Source organism: Hibiscus syriacus, unplaced genomic scaffold (genome assembly GCF_006381635.1).
Source record: "Hibiscus syriacus cultivar Baekdansim isolate YM2019G1 unplaced genomic scaffold, ASM638163v2 tig00000218_pilon, whole genome shotgun sequence".
Lineage (NCBI taxonomy): Eukaryota > Viridiplantae > Streptophyta > Magnoliopsida > Malvales > Malvaceae > Hibiscus > Hibiscus syriacus.
This window is the reverse complement of record NW_024061774.1, coordinates 96,711-113,277: the sequence shown is the minus strand read 5'-3', so window position 1 is coordinate 113,277 and position 16,567 is coordinate 96,711. Positions and strand designations below refer to the sequence as shown.

At 33.8% G+C, this 16,567-nt stretch overlaps 1 protein-coding gene across 10 annotated transcripts; it reads right to left on the bottom strand.

The window, feature by feature from the left end:
* Positions 1 to 1,535: 1,535 nt before the first annotated feature.
* On the bottom strand, positions 1,536 to 16,064 carry LOC120151598 (repetitive proline-rich cell wall protein 2-like). Of its 10 annotated transcripts, none has more exons than XM_039164072.1 (3): positions 15,194 to 16,064; positions 2,036 to 2,497; positions 1,536 to 1,969 (listed from the first exon to the last, which is right to left on the bottom strand). In XM_039164072.1, the coding sequence occupies exons 1-3, from the start codon at positions 16,055 to 16,057 to the stop codon at positions 1,820 to 1,822; spliced, it is 1,476 nt and encodes a 491-aa protein (XP_039020003.1). In that variant the 5' UTR covers positions 16,058 to 16,064; the 3' UTR covers positions 1,536 to 1,819. The 10 variants fall into 10 exon arrangements, 8 of the variants coding, with proteins under 8 accessions (XP_039020003.1, XP_039020191.1, XP_039020051.1 ...); XM_039164260.1 differs by having other exon boundaries at positions 1,536 to 2,113; positions 2,276 to 2,497; XM_039164120.1 differs by having other exon boundaries at positions 1,536 to 2,497; positions 15,194 to 15,271; positions 15,338 to 16,064.
* Positions 16,065 to 16,567: the final 503 nt, after the last annotated feature.

Sequence of the window (16,567 nt, the reverse complement as noted above, 5' to 3'; positions counted from 1 at the left end):
TATCAGTCGGATGCAGTTCGGGTTCGGGTATCATATTTTCGGTTCTATTCGGGTTCAGGTCGTTCTCAGGTCGGATGCAGGTCGGGTTCAGATCCATAATTTCCAGGTCCAACTCGGGTTCAGGTAAACATCAGTTCCAACTCAAGTCGGTTTCGGATCGTCACAGCGCAGGTCAAAAACAATTTTAACTCGAGTCGATTTCAGTCAATTTTACAGGTCGGGTCAATTTTTTACACCCTATTTGGGGTGGGGTCGGGGGGGGGGGGGGGTTTGTCCTATATTTGATGCTTATTCATGGTTCTATCGCGGTAAGTGCTATTGTTTGGATCATCTTCCTAACTTTTTGGTTTCCCAATAAAGATTGCCTTTAGCAGAAGGGAAAGCAGTATTTTTGTCAAGGATAAATATTTTATATTTTTCATTAGAAATAGGTTATACCTTTTAACTTATTCTTATAAATATATTATATGATGTGGATCGAGAAATAGATACAACAAAGATTAAGTGGATCTCGTGATTGATATGGACGATGAGACGGAAATGATTTTAATCTTGCTAATTGTTGAACGTGAATGGTTTTAGATTTTATATCTGCAGTGAATCGCGAAACGGGAATAAAAATGAAAATTCTTGACAAGGATACGTGCAGGAGTAACATCCTTACACATGCTCTAATTCACATCCCCATATATATAGTAATTATCTGTTCAAAAAAAATTATAATCATCGGTATTGAATGTACTATGCAGATATAATTATTCGAACTCATGATGTCAAGAGAAAATAATATTTCCTTTAATCGTCGAAATCACTTTAATTAATAATTTTAAATGCTTGTTTTAGATTATTCTAGGAACCATGCGTTTATAGTATTGAATGCTCTCTTAAGTTTCACCATATTCAGAAACAAATGGCCGCATTCCAAATGAAGGCGTATTTGAAATTGAACTTAAATTCTCATTGGTCCTTTGCTTCAATATCAAACTTGAAAGCTATCATTTTCTTTAAAGCACGCAACACATTTCAATAATCAATATTATCATATTTTTTTTGTATAAATAACGTTATTCATGTTCTAGAAATCGTGGACTATTTTCTTTTTAGAATACCTTTAATTGGTGCTTGTATAATTCTGTAATTTTACAAGCATGTTCTAGAAATCATGGACTATTTTCTTTTTAGAATACGTTAATAGGTGCTTGTATAATTCTGTAATTTTACAAAAAATTCCCATCGTTTTTCTTAGTAGTTCATTTTTTTTAAATGATTATATGGCATTATCTATTTAGAATTTTCTTTTTATATGATTGATAATGTATACATTCTGCATACATATTTAATTGAACTTAAAATTTCTAATAAAAATAATATTCTCTATTATCATGAAACCACTTGAAAGATTTATTTTATATTCATTATTGCATGAAATAAGTTGGGTTGCGCAAAGATTGGACATTATAACGATCTAATTGTTATCATGAAACCACTTTATAGATTAATTTTATATTCATGATTGCATGAAACAAGTTGGGTTGTACAAAGATTGGACATTGTAACAGTCTAATCGTTGCCTCGATTTATTGTAGCTATCTTGGCCTCTGTATAATTTGCCACCTTTCTACTACACGTACGTAATGGGAACTAAGAAAAGGCTGATTCTGCATGACCAAAAAAAGTACAGATACTCATTGAACAACAAGAAGACTGAACTACAAAGAAAATATTACATCATAACAATAGCTCAAAAGAAAATAGAACATGAGCTGAAAATTGCTCTTATTTAGGTGTTGAATACTTATCTACCAATCAATATAGTGGCTTAGTTCTTAGGAGGTTCATGAATTGGTGGTTTAGGTTCATACACTGGAGGTTTCTTTGGAGGTTCATGAACTGGTGGCTTAGGTTCATAGACTGGAGGTTTCTTTGGAGGTTCATGAACTGGTGGTTTAGGTTCATACACTGGAGGTTTCTTTAGAGGTTCATGAACTGGTGGCTTAGGTTCATATACTAGAGGTCTCTTCGGATGTTCATGAACTGGTGGCTTAGGTTCATACACTGGAGGTTTCTTCGGAGGTTCATGAACTGGTGGCTTAGGTTCATACACCGGAGGTTTCTTTGGAGGTTCATGAACTGGTGGCTTAGGTTCATACATTGGAGGTCTCTTTGGAGGTTCATGAACTGGTGGCTTAGGTTCATACACTGGAGGTCTCTTCGGATATTCATGAACTGGCGGCTTAGGTTCATAGACTGGAGGTTTCTTCGGAGGTTCATGAACTGGTGGCTTAGGTTCATACACTGGAGGTTTCTTTGGAGGTTCATGAACTGGCGGCTTAGGTTCATAGACTGGAGGTTTCTTCGGAGGTTCATGAACTGGTGGCTTAGGTTCATACATTGGAGGTCTCTTCGGAGGTTCATGAACTGGTGGCTTAGGTTCATAGACCGGAGGTTTCTTCGGAGGTTCATGAACTGGTGGCTTAGGTTCATACACCGGAGGTTTCTTTGGAGGTTCATAGACAGGAGGCTTGTATGGCTTAGGCTCGGGCTTTTCCTTCTTTGGTGGGTTGTAAATTGGTGTTGGCTTAACCTCTGGCGGTTTGTGAACCGGAGCCGGTGGTTTCCCATAATTGGGTGACTCGTACGTACCAAGGGAGGGAACGGTGAGAGCCACCACTCCCAGGAGCAATACTACCAAGTTTGTAAAACCCATCTTTCAACTCTCTCTTCCGATGTTGCAGCACTAGCAAGATTGGTCTTTTTATAGTGGAAAACGAGCGTTATTAGTCTGTGTCGAAGTTTCATTTGTTTCAATAATTTTCCAAGTGGACATGCTTGATTGTCAGTTTTTATTCATTCATAAACGTTATAGGGTCTATTTAGGCACCCACTTAGTTAAAAATTTGGACTATCGACATATGGCCTTCTCCATCGTTATAGAAAGATTATACGAGTGTGATTTTAGCAGCTGTATTTGCTTCTTTCTACAAGACTCCGTTTGCCCCTGGTTTTTAATAAACTTAAGTAAATGGGTTTAAAATTTACAGCCATTATGTTGATGTATAAATTTTATATATCACTTAATAGTATGATGACACATTATTAAACTTAAATTTTGAAAACAATTTTAAAATTTCATGATAATATATATTATAACATTATTTATCTCACTGAAAATATATAAAATTATACATTATTAGTGTATCAATTATTAATCTAATCTTATTTTAAAATTCATCTTCCCTATTGGTGGAAGTTTTGGCAATCCTGTGGCAACATGCACACATTTGATTTGGTTCATTTTAAGATGTTTTGGGTTTAAACCATTTTTGATGTTTTTAGGTTAGATCATATGAGTTTGTAGAGGTCTTGTTTATATGTTATAATTATTTTGGAGGTTACGATACTCCTGTATCTGAAGGATATAGATCTTAATTAAGAGATAGCTGTTAGTTTTCGGAAGTGAGCTCCAGACACACGACACTTCTCGTTATCCTTGAATAAAAGCCAAAGCTGAAGACTCGATACTATTCAAGGTAATTCAATGGTTGAATTGATAGAAAATTACTTTGTATTGAAGAGTAGCTAAACTGTTTGGTGAACAATTACTTGAAATGATATTATTTATTTCCTTTTCATTGTAATAGTAATTAATCCTATTTACTGTATTTTAATGGCACCATAAAGTATTTCAAAACTTTGATTGCAATTGGGAAGTTCAAATTGTACTGAAGTTACTTGTACTATGCGTTTTTTTTCGTAGATTTAATCCTTTGTTCCATTGAGAAAGGATAGAATTTGATCCATATGAATCTTGTCTTCAAGAAAATACTGTCTTCTTTTCATGGCAGATTTGGTAGAACTAATTCTGAAGAAAAAAGAGCCCTGAACACTGGTCAATAGTTCGATGAACCAGTATGATTCATATGGATTCCGGTAGCTATTAAGAAGTTGAGCAATTGACTCGGTTCAGCTGTTCAAGGGATTGCAAGTTGTGCATTCTATTTTGATAACAGTTTCTTGTTAAAGGTTCCGGCCCATTGCTTCATGATGGGTCAAACTTGTAGTATTGACTCAGAGGAATATGGGCTATATAAATTGAAGAAGAGTAAGGGGTCAAATCATGTATCTTGTTGCCCATAAAATTCTTCTAATCACCCAGCTCAGTTAATAGAGTACAAGTTTTTTAATCTTGGGGTCGTGAGATTAAGTCCCACGGAAGTCATTTCATAATTCAAAAGTAATTACTCTCAACGTTGGGACAACCTACTATCCTATCTCCTTTTACTCCTATTACATATGGAAATAACTCCATTACATATGAGAATAATGGACAGCTAATTTAATGGATTTATTCACTGTATTGATTAGCGTCATTGAGATTTTTTATGCTATTAATCCTTTGTGTGATCGTTCTGTGCAGTGTATTCTCTTTACCTTCTCTCTTACTCTTTTACCTTTCATTCTTCATCTGCCTTCTGTTTTTTTTTCAACTTGCTTCTATCTGGGTTCTTCAAAATGGTATCATTCGCTGATGGTCCAGGTGACTGTGGGAAGTTCGTATGATGCGTTCTCTTTATCTTTGCTTCGATCTCTGTGGTTCTTGGCTCAATCATGGTGGGTAGTGACATTGCAAATGGTTCGGTAGTTACAAGAAAATCTGAATCAATGTTTGGTAACAAATATGTTAAGATTCGCCTTGATGACTCTAATTTCCTTCTAGGGAAGCAGCAAGTGTTGTTCATGGTTCGTGATTATGAACTGGAGCATTTCTTAGATGGATCTGTGTTTGTTCTTTCACAAATGATTGTTGATGAATGTGATGAACTGGTGGTTAATCTTGCATATAGTCAATACATGAAGCAAGATAACTCCCTAGAATCATGGTTTTTATTGACCATCAGCCCTTCGATCTTGCCTCAGTTGGTTGGAGCAGAGACTACGGCTCAGATATGGAGCACAATTCTTAAACTGTATTCTAAACTTACCACTACAAAAATAATGAGTTTGCATTATAGGTTAAGGTCTCTTAAAAAAGAGATATATCGATTCGTGAGTTTGTTACTCAAATCAAGGAGATCTGTGATCTTTTATCAACAAGTGGGACTCTGGTGTCAGAGGTAGAATAGATTGTTACTCTTGTCAATAGAGTGTTGTTTAAGTTTAAACCATTGTCGCAGTTATTACTGTGAGACATGAACCATATACATTTGACACTATAACGTCTGTTCTTATTGATGCAGAATCTCATGTCAAGGATTCGACTAGGTTACTTGTCAGCACCAACATGAAAAGGCATGACCGCGGATGAGGATATGGAAACAATAAAGCTAGAGGTGATGAAAATCAAAGTGGTAACAATTAAGGTAATAATCAGGGCAACGGTGAGTACAAAGGTCGACCTCGTCATAAGTGCCAGCTCTGTGGTAAATTAGGCCACTTGGTTGATAAGTGTTGGCATACGTTTGATCAGGACTTCAAAGGGGTGGGAGCGTCTTGATCTAAAAACAATAGTGATATAGAAGCCAATGCGTGTAAATTCACTCCTAAGTTTACTGACCCATGTTATAATCCATTTGTTAGTTCTTCTACGAGGACAAAGGTCTTTGTTGGGGATAATACTCATTATACTGCCCATGTCAATTCCTTTATTGCTAAAAGGTGTTCTCTTGCTCTTGAATCGTTGGTTTCCTTACTCAGAAGCCACACATCATGTGACTTATGAACAGTACTGCTCCAAAGGGTCAACATTATACAAGTAATGGTAAGGTGATTCTGGGTGAAGCTTTTACTCTTGATATCTCGTATATAAGAAAAGTTTTCCTGCTGCTCATAATTTGGATCTTGATCATGTGCTTTGTGTTCCTCATATTACTCAAAATTTATTTATATGTCTAATTTTTTTCTGTGTCTAGGTTTACTCATGACATAATGTTTATCTTGAGTTTCATTCAACTAAATGTTTTGGGAATGATGAAACCACTGGGAATGTTCAATTGGAAGGTAAAATGGTGGATGGGTTTTACTCATTGAACCTTCTATTGTTCATCACAGTTCAATACATCATGTCACTACATCGTTATCATCTCTTGATAATCAAAACATCAATGGTGTCAAAACTACTGGTTGGACAGCTGTGCCTGGGGTATCTTGCATCAAACACTGTGCATAACATTCTAAAAACACATGTTAATAAGAATGTATATACTATATATGGTACATGTAAATTTGGAAATAGTTGTTGCTTACCATTTTCTAGGTCTACTTCAGTTTACAATCATATGTTTGAGCTAGTTGAGTTAGATGTATGGGGACCTGCACCAATTAATTCGGTTGGAAGTACTATGTTTCATTTGATGATCTGTACAACAGAAACTGTTGGAATTACTAGTTGAAAAATAAATATGACGTTACTCAAGCATTTAACATGTTTTATGTTATGGTTAAAAATCAATTTCAATGTAATTTGTTAGCGTTGCAAACAGACGGGTGGTGAATTTTGCGTGCTAGGTGCCCAGCTTGCAATTGCATGGGTGCAACACAGGGTTACGTGCCCTCATGCCTCTCAACAAAATGGTGTGGTTGAGAGAAGACACAACATTGAGATGGAGATTGATGGGTGCATCTCAACTTCATCATAATAATACTCCAATGGATATAGTATTTCAAATTTCCATAACTCTAGCCAAAACTTTTCTTTTCAATTGAAGCCTTCCTTTTGCTTTTGTGATAACAATTTAGGGTCAATGCTGTCGTTAAAATTTACGGTAAACTATATAGTTAGTTGCTAAGTTATTAGTACAGTTATATTTTGATTATTTAACAATTTTTAAAAATTATATCTAACGTTATATTTTAGTTTTATTTTGATTATTCACTATAAAAAATTAACTGAATTGTTGTTGTGATATTCTTTTACTTTTTTTAATAATAATGTGAAATTACCTTATAGTGACACGTTAGTATCACCATTATTTTTTTAATGACCAAAATAAAATTAAAACGTAAAATTAGGTAACAAAATCACATGAAAATTTGGATGACTAAATGTATAGTTTTCTCTAAAATTCCCTTGATTTTCCATATATCAATTTTATTATTTTAATAAAGATTTAAAAATATGTGTAGACATAGTAGTAAATTTTAATGTATTTAAAAGGGATCCAAGCACAATTCATAACAAGAAATTTTAAAGTTTTTTTAGACTTAATTCTTCATGGTTATTGAAAAGTATTTTTTTTAAATGCTATTGAAAATATTGTGAAAAAATTATAAACCGTTAATTTAAATATTTGTTGTTACTCATTTAAAAGTTATATTTATTTAAAAATATACGTTTGAAAGTATAATTAATTGAAGAATAAATAAGATGTTTCAATAATTTTATAATAAAAATACTTTTAAAAAATCAGGGTACATTTGATTCTAAAAATATTTTTTGTTTTGTTTTCATAAAATAGTTTTCATTTTCCATTTTCTGAAAATTAGAAAGCTATCTTTGGTTAATATAAATGAAAACTTGAATTCATAAATAAAAATAATAAAAATATATTTGATATATACTTGTTTAAAATAGAAAAGAACAAATAATTATTAAATAATTAAATTAAATTGTTAAAAATTATTACATAAATTTAACATATGAGTTATGTAAATATAAAATAATAAAGTTGATAATAAATTTCAGTAAAAATATTTTAATTTATAATAAGAATATAATGTTACTGCATGTGGACATCATTTAAATTAAAAACAAAAAATAAAAAAAAATATTATTATAAGTAAGACTACATAAAAGTGTTATCAAAATAAAAAGAGAAAATAATCTCAGTGACCAAAAATGCCTTATAATATACGATTTTAACCAACTTTTTTTGGATTTGCCCAAATGACCAACTAAATCGCAATGCGATCGATAATTCGCAACGCGATCTCCGGTATCGCAAATTAGTTTCCATATTTGCAACACGATTCTGACTATCGCATTGCGATTCCGACTATCGCAATGCGAATATGTAAATCGCAATGCGATTATGACTATCGCAATGCGATTTTCAAAGCGCCATTATTATCACAACGTATATTTTTTTTCAAATTCCAAACACGAATATTAATATATCAGAACACTGAACCTTCCACAGTATATCCCGTAATCGCAACTCATAACCTAAAACCCTAAATCACAACTCAATCCCATCTCCAACTCTCACTCTCTAAGGCGACATCCGTCCCCATCTCCGACGAAATCAGTCCCCATCTCCGGCGAAATCCGTTTATCTCCATCTCTCAGAGCCACCCTCACAATCATTCACGGTCAGAAATGAAAAATCAACCAAATCAACCACCGAGGGTTAGTTTTTTTAATTATTTTTAATTTAAAATTTTTGCTTTATTATTAGGTTTTTCATATTGGAATTGATGATAAGTCTATTGGTAATTTCAATAATAGATTAACCATTTCATTTAGATTGCTTATTAAATTCATTCGATTGCTGCCAATACTACTAAATTGTTTAGTCTTTAAACCTTGTGAATTTAGTATTTGTCTTTGTTTTGTCTTTTGGTTGAAGTAATGCAATCAATTCAAGTTTCAATTTTAGTATTTGAAACCGAGAATCGCAACGCGAAATGAAAATCGCAACAACAGAATCGTAATGTGATTTTAGTTTCGCGTTGCGATTCTCGCGTTGCAATAGTCAAATTCGTGTTGCGATAGTCAAATTCGCGTTGCGATAGTCAAATTCGCGTTGCGATAGTCATTTTCGTGTTGCGATTTTCATTTTCGTGTTGCGATTTTAAGTTTCAGAAACTATTCTTCTTCTGCAAATTGAAACTTGAATAAATTGCATTACTTCAACAAAAAAAACAAAGACAAATACTAAATTCACAGTGTTGCAAATTTAAGTTTGAAGAATAAACTACTACTCTTTATGTTTATTGTTCGTGGTATATCTTTACAGTGTAGTTTTTGGTATATCTAACTTGGTATGTTTATTGTTTTTGTAGAACTTTTATTCGGCTCAATTGACCTTAAGAAATAAAGTAAGCCTGGCCAAAATAATTGCGTCGAAGCTTTCACCTGCACAAAGAAAAATATTTGAGGATACTTGCTTCGAGCCATGGCTGAAAGTACAACATCCGGGTGGAGATGCTATGTTGACCCATCTGTTTCTTCAAACCATGACTAACGATCTACCAGAGACTATACAACGTCGTGATGAAGATATATGGTTTGATTTTCCACCAGCGTATACGTGTTTTGGGCGGGAGGAGTTTTGCTTAATCACCGGTCTACGCTTCGGACACGATGATGTATGTCGGTACACTAGACATATTACCCGCCTATCATGGTTATCCCGGGTTTTTCCTGAGCTGTCAATGGAGAAGCCGAATTTACACGTGGAAGACTTGACGAGATTATGAATAAGAAAGATGTTTTACTCGGATGGATGACGTCGATGTTGTCCGAGTATGCCTTCTAATACTTTTTCATGCCGGCTTTTTAGGCAGAGAGGCCAGACAACCTATTCCTAATGATCTAATTAAATTGGTAGAGGACCTAAATGCATGGAACCTGTTTCCGTGGGGTTCGTATCTATGGAAAGCTACATGGAATAAGTTGTCGTCTGCCTTTGATGATCGAAAAAGTTTGCGTGGCGATGGTTCCAAATACACTTTGTCAGGCTTTATTTGGGCCTTTAAGGTAAGAATTTTTATATAATGTTTCCAAAATTATAATTAATTATTTAACAATTACTAATGTTTGTTATTATATTGTTTGTAGATTTGGATATTTGAGGCCTTTCCCGCCATGCAAACATATGCATTAAAAACTTCTAATGATATTCCTAGGGCTATTTCCTGGAAGAGGAAACGGACCTTGCAGCAATGGGAAGATTTACTACCGTATACGACAATAAATAATGTAAGTTAACACAAATACTACCATATGTTTATAAACAAGTTATTACTAGTATACGTTTAACTTTGTTTGAGTTTTTATATTGTTAGGAGGCCAACACTCCATTACAGAGGCTGACACCCACGGAAGCTGAGCTTGCCACTGATTGGTGGCAAGCTAGTAAGCGTTTTTTGATGGCACGCATGATGAGAAACCTCCACTTCGAGAGCCATCACCTCACCCAGAGCCATCACCTGATCGACCTGACTATACACCTCCACAACGAGAGCCATCACCTATTCTATCACATCATCGAGCCTCTTCTCCACCATCACCTCATGATAGACGACCAACAAAGTGGTAAACATTGTAAAATACATGTTTTCTTTTGTACTTTAGTTTAATGCTATCACTCTATTCACTATCACACTTTCAGTTTACTGCTAGGTGTTATTACTATTTTCAGAAGAGGCGTGGGGTCTGCTAAATTGCTAATAAGCTTCATTGAACTTGTCTTAAACTGTATTTATACGATCTGAAATTGGAGATCTCATTTTGTTGTAATCTTTGTTATTGTTTATCTATGTGGTTCCTTACACTATAAATTACTTGAATTTCAGGTCTTGCATGGTGCAAAAAGGGGAGAAAAAGCTGCCCTACTGCTTTCGCCATTGAAGCCTTTTTTGTATGAAGTATTTAAACCTACTTTCCTTCCCGTTTCATTCCACTTCGCTTCCCCCAAATTCCACAGAAGTTTCTCCTCTTCTTATGTTCCCTAAAATTTACCTAACACTTTATGCTATTTTAGGTTCAATTAAGTGGATTTCTACAAGCCCTCTTTGCCCTCTCTGCTTCAACTTTCACTTTACGTCTTCGATGGTTTCTTCTTTGACGAGCTCCGTTTCTGGGTAGAGAAAATCTTACCACTTTGATTTTCCCCATTTTCAGTTATCTGATTATGTTCTATCATGTATTATTTCTCTTTTTTATTTTATTTTATTGATTCAGTCTTTTTATACATAACTAATCGATCTTTTGAATTGGGTTATTTGATCTGCTTATGTAGATTAGAATTTTCACTTTTTGTTGTGGAATGATTGTTACGGAAAGATATAGATTATGTTAATAATTATAACATCTTAGAATTAAAGGGTTGGAGATTATAAAGGTTTAATTAAGAATCTGACGAATATTGAAACATTTTAAGTTATTAACTTGGAATGAATTTTCTTATATTTGAAGAATTTGAATGGCTTTCTTTTATTTTGTTACAAATATTGGTTCTTAGTAGCTTCATTTTTGCTCCTTCGTTTCCCCCTGCACCATGGACTGATCTGCAGCATTTTTCTCTGATTATGTGAAAAATAGAATTATGATAAATCTTGTCGGGTTGGGGTCTGGTTTACCTTTAATTTTTGGAATCATGTTCGAAACAGGTAAATTAATATTAATTCGGATTCAAATAGTGATAGGGTATATATAATAGAACACTAATTTTGAGTGTGGTTTAAGTGTCGAAGCCCTTATTTTTGTGGAAATATGCCTTTTTTTTCTTCAGTCTAAACCTACAGTTTGCTTTATGGGTTTGTTGAAACTTGATTTTTAGAGGCAGGTTTTAGTTTTGTGATATCTGCGTGAGTTTTGTGCAAAAATGAATTTTGTGAATTTTTTGGGTTTAAATTTTGATTCAAAAAATAGTAATGAAGAGACGTAAAGATGATGACAAGATCATGGGGCCTATGTTCCCTAGGCTTCATGTTAATGATACAGAGAAAGGAGGGCCAAGAGCTCCTCCAAGGAATAAGATGGCCCTTTATAAGCAGCTTAGTATTCATTCTCAGAGGTTTAACCCTGGAGTCTTGCCTCATAACCCTAACAATTCAAGCAGCTGGGTTCCTACTGGTTCAAGCCAGGTATTTTACTGCAGTTTATATGTCTTTGTTGTTCTTATTGGTTAAAGGTGTATTATTTTTCTATTTATGTTTGAATAGCGTATATGTTTTGTGCTTTCTACTGAAGTTTTGGTTTGGCTATATGCTTTGTTTGAATAGCATATATGTTTTGTGCTTTCTGTTGCTTGTGAATTGCTTTGGGTATGTCGCTTGCACTAGAGTGGACTGGAGCTCGGTAAGATTGATGGTGCCAGGGATGTCCAAGCTTCTGTGGGATGTCCTCTTTAGCTTCTGTGGTTTGCGTCTCTTTAGCCAATGTTGGGGATGATCCCTGTTTAAATACTTCTTGATTCCTCTACTTCACTTGGAGGCTTTGTTTTTGGATATGTTTGGGATGCGTTCTGCAGCTTTAGCCCTTCGTTTCGGCTTAATTATGGTCTCCATGGGTGTGTGGCTGTTATTATGAGTGGAAGATTATTTTTAGTGCTTATCTATAGGAGTGGATTTACCCAACTGTACGTGCACTCTTTTTATTTCACTTAGGTTTAGTGTGGTTTTTTAACGAGGCTCTTATTGTTGTGGTGTGTTTTATATGACTATTAAGGCTGATATCAAATACGCAGGAAAAAAAAGTATAAAAACAGTTTTAGAACTAAAATGTCTATTACTCACTAATGGCTTGTAAATTATTGTTGTTGGTCTGATTTAATTCAATTTTTGAACCTTTTAAATTCTTATCTAAATAGTTACTCATGTGGAATTATGTTGGTGACATTTTGGCTTTTAAAGTTAGAAATTTACCCATAATTAATAATGTTGACATCATTTAGGTATAAATGCTTGACGATGATATTTCTGGTAGTATAGTTACTTTTAACCTTGTAAAACCTTAACTATAAGATCTTAGAGCATTTATTCCAACATAAATTTATTTTGTTTAGTTGATTTTGTTGTAGTTTTAATGTTTGCAAGTGTAATAAAATTAACTTCATTTATAATTTTTTATTTTAGTATTTGTAATGTTATCCAAGTTTCAAATCTTTAATAAGTTTATCATTTCAACTAATATCTTTTTATTTTAAAATTTTAAATTAAGTTATATTTAAATTATTAATCAATTTTCACATTAAAAGTAAATTATATTTATGAATATTTTAACTCAATTTATATAATTTAATAAAATAATGTCAATAAGTCAATATTTAAATTTAATTTAGTGATTATAAATAAAATTTATAATATAAGAATTATAAAGAATAAAGAATTGAATTAATATAAAAATCAGATTATAATATACAAATTATAATAAGAATTATAAAAATATAAAGAATTGTAATTAATATAAAAACTAAATTTAATTATCATAAGTTTATTATAAATTTAAAACATAATATATTAATTGTAAATTATTACATATAAGTCAGGATAATATCAGATCACTTTAACATGTCAAATCATTTACAAGTTGAGTCAATTACAGGTCATGTGCATAAAGGTCAGGTTGAAAACAGGTCGAGTAATACCATTGTTTACCCAGGTCATATCAGTCGGATGCAGTTCGGGTTCGGGTATCATATTTTCGGTTCTATTCGGGTTCAGATCGTTCTCAGGTCGGGTTCAGATCCATAATTTCCAGGTCCAACTCGGGTTCAGGTAAACATCAGTTCCAACTCAAGTCGGTTTTGGATCGTCACAGCGCAGGTCAAAAACAATTTTAACTCGAGTCGATTTCAGTCAATTTTACAGGTCGGGTCAATTTTTTAAACCCCTATTTGGGGTGGGGGGGGGGGGGTTTGTCCTATATTTGATGCTTATTCTGGTTCTATCGCGGTAAGTGCTATTGTTTGGATCATCTCCTAACTTTTTGGTTTCCCAATAAAGATTGCCTTTAGCAGAAGGGAAAGCAGTATTTTTGTCAAGGATAAATATTTATATTTTTCATTAGAAATAGGTTATACCTTTTAACTTATTCTTATAAATATATTATATGATGTGGATCGAGAAATAGATACAACAAAGATTAAGTGGATCTCGTGATTGATATGGACGATGAGACGGAAATTATTTTAATCTTGCTAATTGTTGAACGTGAATGGTTTTAGATTTTATATCTGCAGTGAATCGCGAAACGGGAATAAAAATGAAAATTCTTGACAAGGATACGTGCAGGAGTAACATCCTTACACATGCTCTAATTCACATCCCCATATATATAGTAATTATCTGTTCAAAAAAAATTATAATCATCGGTATTGAATGTACTATACAGATATAATTATTCGAACTCATGATGTCAAGAGAAAATAATATTTCCTTTAATCGTCGAAATCACTTTAATTAATAATTTTAAATGCTTGTTTTAGATTATTCTAGGAACCATGCGTTTATAGTATTGAATGCTCTCTTAAGTTTCACCATATTCAGAAACAAATGGCCGCATTCCAAATGAAGGCGTATTTGAAATTGAACTTAAATTCTCATTGGTCCTTTGCTTCAATATCAAACTTGAAAGCTATCATTTTCTTTAAAGCACGCAACACATTTCAATAATCAATATTATCATATTTTTTTTGTATAAATAACGTTATTCATGTTCTAGAAATCGTGGACTATTTTCTTTTTAGAATACCTTTAATTGGTGCTTGTATAATTCTGTAATTTTACAAGCATGTTCTAGAAATCATGGACTATTTTCTTTTTAGAATACTTTAATAGGTGCTTGTATAATTCTGTAATTTCACAAAAAAATCCCATAGTTTTTCTTAGTAGTTCATTTTTTTTAAATGATTATATGGCATTATCTATTTAGAATTTTCTTTTTATATGATTGATAATGTATACATTCTGCATACATATTTAATTGAACTTAAAATTTCTAATAAAAATAATATTCTCTATTATCATGAAACCACTTGAAAGATTTATTTTATATTCATTATTGCATGAAATAAGTTGGGTTGCGCAAAGATTGGACATTATAACGATCTAATTGTTATCATGAAACCACTTTATAGATTTATTTTATATTCATGATTGCATGAAACAAGTTGGGTTGTACAAAGATTGGACATTGTAACAGTCTAATCGTTGCCTCGATTTATTGTAGCTATCTTGGCCTCTGTATAATTTGCCACCTTTCTACTACACGTACGTAATGGGAACTAAGAAAAGGCTGATTCTGCATGACCAAAAAAAGTACAGCATTGAACAACAAGAAGACTGAACTACAAAGAAAATATTACATCATAACAATAGCTCAAAAGAAAATAGAACATGAGCTGAAAATTGCTCTTATTTAGGTGTTGAATACTTATCTACCAATCAATATAGTGGCTTAGTTCTTAGGAGGTTCATGAATTGGTGGTTTAGGTTCATACACTGGAGGTTTCTTTGGAGGTTCATGAACTGGTGGCTTAGGTTCATAGACTGGAGGTTTCTTTGGAGGTTCATGAACTGGTGGTTTAGGTTCATACACTGGAGGTTTCTTTAGAGGTTCATGAACTGGTGGCTTAGGTTCATATACTAGAGGTCTCTTCGGATGTTCATGAACTGGTGGCTTAGGTTCATACACTGGAGGTTTCTTCGGAGGTTCATGAACTGGTGGCTTAGGTTCATACACCGGAGGTTTCTTTGGAGGTTCATGAACTGGTGGCTTAGGTTCATACATTGGAGGTCTCTTTGGAGGTTCATGAACTGGTGGCTTAGGTTCATACACTGGAGGTCTCTTCGGATATTCATGAACTGGCGGCTTAGGTTCATAGACTGGAGGTTTCTTCGGAGGTTCATGAACTGGTGGCTTAGGTTCATACACTGGAGGTTTCTTTGGAGGTTCATGAACTGGCGGCTTAGGTTCATAAACTGGAGGTTTCTTCGGAGGTTCATGAACTGGTGGCTTAGGTTCATACACTGGAGGTTTCTTTGGAGGTTCATGAACTGGTGGCTTAGGTTCATACATTGGAGGTCTCTTCGGAGGTTCATGAACTGGTGGCTTAGGTTCATAGACCGGAGGTTTCTTCGGAGGTTCATGAACTGGTGGCTTAGGTTCATACACCGGAGGTTTCTTTGGAGGTTCATAGACAGGAGGCTTGTATGGCTTAGGCTCGGGCTTTTCCTTCTTTGGTGGGTTGTAAATTGGTGTTGGCTTAACCTCTGGCGGTTTGTGAACCGGAGCCGGTGGTTTCCCATAATTGGGTGACTCGTACGTACCAAGGGAGGGAACGGTGAGAGCCACCACTCCCAGGAGCAATACTACCAAGTTTGTAAAACCCATCTTTCAACTCTCTCTTCCGATGTTGCAGCACTAGCAAGATTGGTCTTTTTATAGTGGAAAACGAGCGTTATTAGTCTGTGTCGAAGTTTCATTTGTTTCAATAATTTTCCAAGTGGACATGCTTGATTGTCAGTTTTTATTCATTCATAAACGTTATAGGGTCTATTTAGGCACCCACTTAGTTAAAAATTTGGACTATCGACATATGGCCTTCTCCATCGTTATAGAAAGATTATACGAGTGTGATTTTAGCAGCTGTATTTGCTTCTTTCTACAAGACTCCGTTTGCCCCTGGTTTTTAATAAACTTAAGTAAATGGGTTTAAAATTTACAGCCATTATGTTGATGTATAAATTTTATATATCACTTAATAGTATGATGACACATTATTAAACTTAAATTTTGAAAACAATTTTAAAATTTCATGATAATATATATTATAACATTATTTATCTCACTGAAAATATATAAAATTATACATTATTAGTGTATCAATTATTAATCTAATCT

Excerpts from the sequence above, each read along its gene's own strand:
- LOC120151598 (XM_039164014.1), bottom strand. The coding sequence starts at position 16,057 with ATGGGTTTTACAAACTTGGTAGTATTGCTCCTGGGAGTGGTGGCTCTC. Across the intron at positions 2,498-15,193 it reads TCTATGAACCTAAGCCACCA|AAACCTCCGGTGTATGAACC; the intron begins GTTCATGAACCT and ends GAACCTCCAAAG.